The 8391-nt window shown below is 36.2% G+C and overlaps 1 protein-coding gene across 1 annotated transcript in view; it reads right to left on the bottom strand.

The window, feature by feature from the left end:
* LOC106880298 (ATP-dependent DNA helicase DDX11) overlaps window positions 1-8391 on the bottom strand; it is a 74119-nt gene that overhangs the window by 15516 nt on the left and 50212 nt on the right. The window contains exons 26-27 of the mRNA XM_014930172.2: window positions 7733-7836; window positions 739-823 (exon numbers count right to left, since the gene is read on the bottom strand). Of these exons, the coding sequence (XP_014785658.1) occupies window positions 739-823; window positions 7733-7836 (189 nt within the window). The remainder of the gene's footprint in view (window positions 1-738; window positions 824-7732; window positions 7837-8391) is intronic.

Raw genomic sequence — 8391 nt, 5'->3', positions numbered from 1 at the left:
TTAAATTCTGCATTGTTTTGAAAGAATTTTTTGCATTTTGCATTAATGCAGGCATGTAAATAGTTTATTTATTATTAAACATAATAATATAAATTATTTACATGTTTTTAAATTACAAAACAATGTCATGATATTAGAATTTTCTTATTTTCTTATTGTGAAATAAAATTTCATCAAACCATTTCTCTGTCATTTATGACTTTATACAACTTATCCCTTTATCTTGTGTCGTACTGTATATTCTATATGCTTTGTCGAATGATACATTAAGGAGCTTCTTTTTATGATTACTACCAGATTACCTGAATTCATATATTGTGACTTAAATTGATATATATATATGAGGCGGTACCATAGCCAATGAAGGTTATCCGAGGTAAATCAGAGGACTTTGCTGTGCTTCGGTGTCTGTTTTGGTATGGTTTTTACAGCTAGATGTCCTTCCTAATGCCAACCACTTTATAGTGTGTATAATTTCTCATTTCATGTCAACATGTTTACAGATGAATGCACACATGCTCTATCTCATTCTGTTTGTCTCATATGTAGTCACACCTTCTTCCCCACCTCTATTAACACAAAGTTCATCTCTCTCTCTCTCTCTGTCACTTACACACTTTTTCCTACTCTTTCTCTTCAAAACAGGCATGCATGTGTGCATGCACACACACACACACACACACACACACACACACAAATGCCAAATACTCCAAAAGTAAAAGAGAACTGTATACATACATAATTTGCATTAAGGTATTCCATTTTTTCCTTCAGTTCAGGTGAATTTATATTTGGATATGGCATTCCTACCAGCATGACACACCTGGAGAAACAATTTGACCAAGAGTACATAACTAAACATATCTATATATTAGTTTATAGTACAATATGAATATGATTAAACACTATATATTAGTATAAAGCTTGATATGAATACATGACTGAACTCACCAATATTGTTTTATACAGCATAATGTGAATATATGATTAAACACATATATCTTAGATTACAATGACTAAACGCATGCATATGTTATCATGCACAGACTGCTTGGACTGAGTTTGATAATTTGCATACAAGGAAAAGAAAACATAATATCCTATCCAAAATAAAAGTAATTTTAAACAATTAAAAAATATCAACCAGATTATAGCTAGGAGATAACTTTTTACTCAAGTAACCACCCTTAGCTTCCATCACAGCTCTTGGAGATGGTGCATGTGTTCCTCATGGTGTCTCTGGGAAGGTCTTCAAATACTTCCTTGATCTTGGCTACCAGCTTACTCTTGGTGTTACAGGTAGAGTGGTTAGTATCTTTCTCAACCTTATCCCACACATAGTAATCCACGAGATTACAATCGGGAATTTGCAGGCCAGAAATTGGGGAAGGTGAAGTAGAAATTCTCTGACAACCACTTCTGACTCTTTCTGCAGGTATGACAGGGAGCTGAATCCTGCTGCAACACATATGGCCTTCCAGCAAGCATCTTCTCCGACCAGGGTTTGACTACAGTTTCCAGCAGCTTCACATGGCCGTCTGAATTGAGCCTAAGGCCTGATTCAGAGATATGGAATGGCGTGACATCATTCTCACCAGAGACACACCCAAAGACATTCACAGTTTGCAGGGATTTAGTTTTCATAATACATGGGATATCACATGGATTGTAGGCTACCCACATGTTGTTCTGGGTGTTGTGCAACTGGTCCTGGCAATAGTTCTTTTCATCTGAGAAGAACCAGATTATCCCTGGCTCAACAAGATGTCTCAGCTTGTTCAGGAGCCTGTTTGTTAAGCCTTGGCTGTTAGAATTTATCCCTTCAGCCTCTTGTACAAGTGGTAGCAAAGGTCCTCAGTGAATCTAAAACTTATCTCTCTTACCAAAGTCCAGATTCCCTAGTTCAGATCTTCCATCATCTTGTACTGCAGTTGTTGCATAAATTCCAGCATGCAGACGCAATCAGAACACCTGCTGCGTCCCTTCCTGCAGGTCACAGCTATGTAGTCACTATTGTAGTTTTCCATGTCACATCTTACAGTCCTTATAGTGATCACAGAATATTAAGCAGCAGTCATGTCAGCATTTTAATACCTGGTGCAAATCATCAAGATACAACTCTTTTCCAATATTGAGATGGCTTCCAATCCTCCATATCAGCTAACTTTTTCTTGGCTACAACCTTAATCTTTAAGCTCTCCGACACTGTTGACTGTTCACTAATATATCATGCTGTTCCTCAAAAAAAAAAAAAAAAGGAGACACGAAAGATCATTGAGTTTAGCCCAAAGACCCTGGTAGTACACTCTGAATACATAACTGAAATGTTAGGTAACAATCCGATTATATAACCTTATGCTCATCAGAGTTAGCCGATATGGAAAGGAATATGGCAACTGCTCTCTATTCTTGGAAGTGAATGGACACATCCGGTTGGCATTGCTGTGGAGAATTAGAGAGCAGTCACAATATTACTTTCCATATTGGTTAACTCTGATGAGCGTAAGGCTCAGATTGTTACTAACATTCCGTTGTATTCCTAGCACGAAACCAATTGGTAAGATCAGCTGTGATGGATATATAATACTGTACATTTCGGATAATAGACCCATTCTATTGACAGATATACACGTGCATCTTTACCCTGACTTATGGACTCTTAGATGACACATATATATCATCATCATCATCATCATCATCATCATTTAACGTCCATTGTCCATGCTGGCATGCTGGAAGGCTGCAACAGACTCCAGTTTGATTTGGCATGGTTTTTTATGGCTAGATGTCCTTCCTAGCATCAACTACTCTGAGAGTGTAATGGGTGCTTTTATATGCCACCGGCACAGGTGTTATTTGCGTAACACAGGGGTGCTTTTACCTGCCACTGGCACCAATTTGTGTGACACCAGTATCTGCCATGACTGAAATTTTGCTTGGCTTGATGGGTCTTCTTCTCAAGCACGACATAATGCCAAAGGTTTTGGCCATTGCCTCCGTGAGGCCCAACACTTGAAAGGAACTCAGCCACTTTGCCTTTGTGAAGCCCAATGCTCAAAAGCAACTCAGCCACTTTGCCTCTCTCTCTCTCTCTCTCTCTCTCTCTCCATATATATATATATATATATATATATATATATATGAGGTGGGTGCTGAAAAGTTCCTGGCTCTAAGGGTATCACAAAAAGCCTGGTTGGAGGCCCAACCATCTGAGTTCTTTTACAGGGCTTAGAAAAACTCAAGTACTGCTGCAATATGTGCATGAATCTGAGAGGGGAATACGTTGAATAAAATCATAATTACTTCATTTATTGATGATAAAAGGATGAAAGGTGAAGGTGACCACAGTGGGATATGAACTCAGAGAGCAGGAGTAGGAACATTTTATCTGGCACCCTAACAACTCTGTCAATTCACCACTCAACATGCACACACACTAAATTATCCAATATAGCTCATCTTGGTAAGGAGTAATTTAGAGATTCAGCTGTTACTTCTTGTACATTAAACAACTACACAGAGGCTCTCTCATAAAGTTGGGCAGCATATTAGTAGTTAAACAGCTCCACACACCCACACACACAAGTGTTTGTGCTTCAAATCAGAATGTCTGAGAAAGTGAATGAACACTAACGTTATTACATATGTTGCATATACTGCATGTATTGCATAACTTTATATTTGGTGTAGAATAAACAGCATTCATTTATGGAAATGTTCATAACATCAATTTGACTTCTCTTTACCTCAAATAAATTATTATCCACTCTGTGAGGCTAATGACATGCCTACAGGTATGTTATTAACCTGTATTTGTAAAGTGCTCCTTTTTATCATTTATTGATGTATAATTGATCTCCCTTTGGAATATTAAGCTAGCCAGGTTCTGACATTAAGTAATGACGAGGTAACTGCCTGTAGTGTACATATACCTCCTGATTACACACATACACATACATACACATACACACACACATGCACGCACACACACAAATGACAGGCTCATTGTAGTTTCCATCAACTAAATCTAACCACAACAGTTTGGTTGGCAAGACGCCATGCAGTGGCAGCAAGCTGCCAGAATCGTTAGCACGCCGGGCGAAATGCTTAGTGGTATTTTGTCTGCCGTTACGTTCTCAATTCAAATTCCGCTGAGGTCGACTTTGCCTTTCATCCTTTAAGGGTCAATAAATTAAGTACCAGTTATGCACTGGGGTCGATGTAATCGACTTAATCCCTTTGTTTGTCTCCTCTATGTTTAGCCCCTTGTGGGCAATAAAGAAATAAGATGACATGCAGTGGAACTGAACCTAAGACCAAGTGGTTGGGAAGCAAGCTTCTTAATCACATAGTCATACCTACACTGATCAGGATAGTATAGTAAAATTTAAATGAGATTTAGCTCTTAATTATAGCAGATATGGAAACCACGTGGAGGCACATTTTGACTTGAGAAATAGATTAGTTGTTATTTAGCCTCAAGCCGGTACAGATTGAGTCAGCATATTAGGAAAGGCATTCCAACCAGGACCATCCTGTCTTTCATTTTGTTTTGGTCTAAGTGTAGTATACTCCAGGCTACATCATCCAAGAATCCTTCCCCACTTTTTTTTCTTTGTATTTTCAAGGTGTTAGTGTGTGATCTGAGGGTAATCGGGTTGTTACTTCTGGCAGGACGTGTAACCATATAGAAGCTCCCCCCTTACACATTAGTACAAACCAGATGTGGTCAGATTTACTTAATGTAAGATCAACATGTTAAACATTTCAGATGTCACTCCCAGTAACTGCCAAGAAGGCAGAGCAGCAAGACAAGCATCATGCAATCATTTACAAAATGATTAAGAGTTACAAAAGAAAATGTGAGAAGCAAAATAAAATCTAAGACTATGCAATTTTAAAAAATGTAAATGATCAGCACATGATGTTAAAGATTTAAAATTTGAATATTTGAGAACCTTAAGATATAACTTTAAAATAAATTTAACCCAATTGTTACCATATTTCTGTTGAAATACACTGCCATCAATTAGATTCATTTTGAAAAATATGAAGAATTTAGAAGAATAACTTTGTCAATATTAAGCTGGCATTTGGAACAAAAATTAAGAAACTTTAATGAACAGTTTTAAATCTGAATATTTAAGAACCTTAAGATATAACTATATAAATACATTTAAACCAGTTTTTGCCATATTTCTGTTGAAATACACTTTTGTTGATTAGATTCATTTTGAAATAATGAAGAATTTAGTAGAATAACTTTGTCAGTTTTAAGCTGGAGTAAGTCAGTGAGATGGCAGAATCATTAGCATGCCAAGCAAATGCTTAGCAGTATTTGATCCATCTTAACTTCCTGAGTTCAAATTCTACTGAGGTCAACTTTGCCTTTCATCCTTTCAGAGTTGATAAAATAAATACTAGTTGAGTACTGAGGTTGATGTAACCAACTAACTCCCTTGCCCCAAAGTTGCTGGCCTTGAGCCAAAATTTAAAACCATTTTTATTATTATTGTTAAGGCGGTGAACTGGCAAAATCATTACCACATCAGGCAAAATGCAGAGTGGCATTTCATCCATCTTTATGTTCTGAGTTTAAATTCTGCCATGGTCAACTTTGCCTTCTTTGCTTTTGGGATCGAAAAAATAAATACCAGTTGAGGACGATGTATCGACTAACTCCCTCCCTTGAAGTTGCTGGCCTTGTGCCAAAATCTGAAACCAATACTGAGCTGGAACTAGGAACATAAATCAACATGAAATTTTAATGGGAGGTTTTAATTTAGATCTCTTTTAAATGAGAAAATTGTATCATGGAACCAGAGTCTTGAGTAGGCTGGTATTAAAAGGATTAAATTCCTCACAACTTTTTCTTTTTATCAAGTGTAAAAATTAAATTTAATGAAGGGTACAACTCTTAAATGACATTTTGTTCAGTAAATAATTATAAAACTTGAACTCTTTTAAAAATGTAAAGAGTTATTTAGGTAATATAAGAACCAATCTGAGATAGAAAAGTGAGAAAGAGTTACAGATGTGAACTACTTTTTTTTTTACATTATTTATTTTCTGTTTTATGAAAATATAAGACAAACAGAAAGCATCTCAGACATCATATTTCTGCAAGCCACACATTAAATGTCAAATAACAGCATGGGGTTCATAAGCTTACAGTTTGACTACATTTGGTATGTGTACACACACACACACATATATATATATATATATATGATGACATATTAACAGAAAGTAATGTGCTGGAATACCATAACCACTCAAACACCTTGCCTCTATACATCACATGTCCAACTGTTTTAGACTTTTACTTGTTTCGTTCATTGGAGTGTGGGGCCATGATGGGGCACCATTTGGAAGGTTTTAGCGGCTCATATCAATCCTAGAGTTAGCTGTATGTACTCATCTATAAGTTGCACCCGTAATTTAGTGTCAAATTTTGGGTATAAATCTTTTTCTTTTTATATTCAAACTCGATATTAACTTTGCCTTGTGTATAGGTCACACTGCACATTTTTCAGTTAAAATCCAATATAAAATAGTATTTCCAGTACTATTTTATTGATTTCATCCTTGACTAGTTAAAGTAAGGGACACGAATGCAACACACTGTTTAACAAGCAGTGTCAACAAAAAGACAGCTGTTGAGAGAGACACACAAACATACACATGATAGACTTCTACATTTTTGTCCACCAGTTTCACTCACAAGGCACTGGTCAGCCCAAGGCTATAGAAGACATTTGCTCAAGCCATACAGTAGGATTGAACCTGAAACAGGCAGTTACAGAGCAAACATTTTAACCATACAGCCATACTTGTCCAAGTTTTATAACTTATGAACTTATTTCTATACTAGAAACTACGCTAATGCAATAGTAGTGCTGTGGTAAAGTCTTTAGTGCTACTTCAATGATATAGTGATTCACCAACTGAATTTATTTTTGAAAATTAACTTCATCTTTTCTTTTACTTGTTTCAATCCCTGGACTGCGGCCATGCTGGGGCACCACCTAGACGGGTTTAGTCAAATGAATCAGCCCCAATACTAATTTTTCAAGTCCTGTACTTAATCTATCAGTTTCTGTTGCTAAACTGTTAAGTTAAAGAGGTGTAAACAAACCAACACTGGTTGAAAGGCAGTGGATGGGTGGGTGAGAAGAAACTAAGGCACACATACACACACGCATTTATGATGGACTTCCACACAATTTCCATATAATAAAACAAACTACAAAGCAAAACACTTGCATATAATAAAACACTAACAGAGATTGACAAAAAAAAAAACACAATATAAGATTATATTTTATACACTATTCTATTTGTAAGATAAAAGAATGCTAATTATTCGTTTCAAGTTTTTGCATAATGCCAGCAACCTCAGAAGAGGGGTTAAGTTAATTATATTGACCCCAGTGCCCAACTGGTACGTATTTTATTGACCCTGAAAGGAGGAAAGGCAAAGTTAACTTCAGCAGTACTTGAACCCAGAACGCAAAGACGGATAAAATGCCATTAAGCATTTTGCCTGGTGTGCCAATAATGATTCTGCCTACTTGCCAGCTTCAGAATGCCAATTATGAACAACAGTAAATCAAAGATACAATTAATAATTTACAAGAAAGCTTTCTATTTTTTTTTTTTTTTTTTTTTTTTACTTTTCTTCAATTTCACGAATTATTTTCTGGCAAATGACATTAACCGTTTAACATACCTTCCAAGATCATCAGAAAAATTGATTCCTTCACTCATTTTGCCACCAACAACACTGAACAAAATGGCACCAGTTATTTTGGCATCTTCAGAATATTTGCATTTCTGGAATAAGAAATAGTGAAACATTTGGAGAAAGCAACTCATGAGAACAAGTTTGGCTACATTGGTTAAGAGGTATACTTGACATCCACATGGGTTAAGTTTCAATTCCACCGTGTGGCCACTTTGTGCAGACATCTTTTACAAATATCCTAAAGCTATAATACAAGAACAGTGCAATTTGGCAGATGGAAATTGTATGGAAGTCTATCATATCTATATATCTTTATCTATATTAGGTCATCCCATAAATAATGCAGTTTTTTCAATTGCATGAACTATAAGTCAGAGGGGGATGGGATAAACTACCTGCATCAACTTGCTTTAAAAGCAGGTGGTAATGTTACCTTGTACTTACTCTTAGTGCAAGGGTGGAGGTGCTTGTCTCCCCCTTGTAAGCATAAGGACACAGAAAATGTGTCAAGGCCAACAGGAAGTGGTGCTGCTTCTTTGGGCTAAATAGCAGTAGTATTATTCCCTTCATGGAATTGTCACATTAAGTTGACAGCATACAACTACTTTATATATATATATATATATATATATATATATATATAT

This window comes from Octopus bimaculoides, chromosome 13, assembly GCF_001194135.2.
Source record: "Octopus bimaculoides isolate UCB-OBI-ISO-001 chromosome 13, ASM119413v2, whole genome shotgun sequence".
Lineage (NCBI taxonomy): Eukaryota > Metazoa > Mollusca > Cephalopoda > Octopoda > Octopodidae > Octopus > Octopus bimaculoides.
The sequence above is the reverse complement of the archived record's forward strand: the minus strand, read 5'-3'. Positions and strand labels throughout refer to the sequence as shown.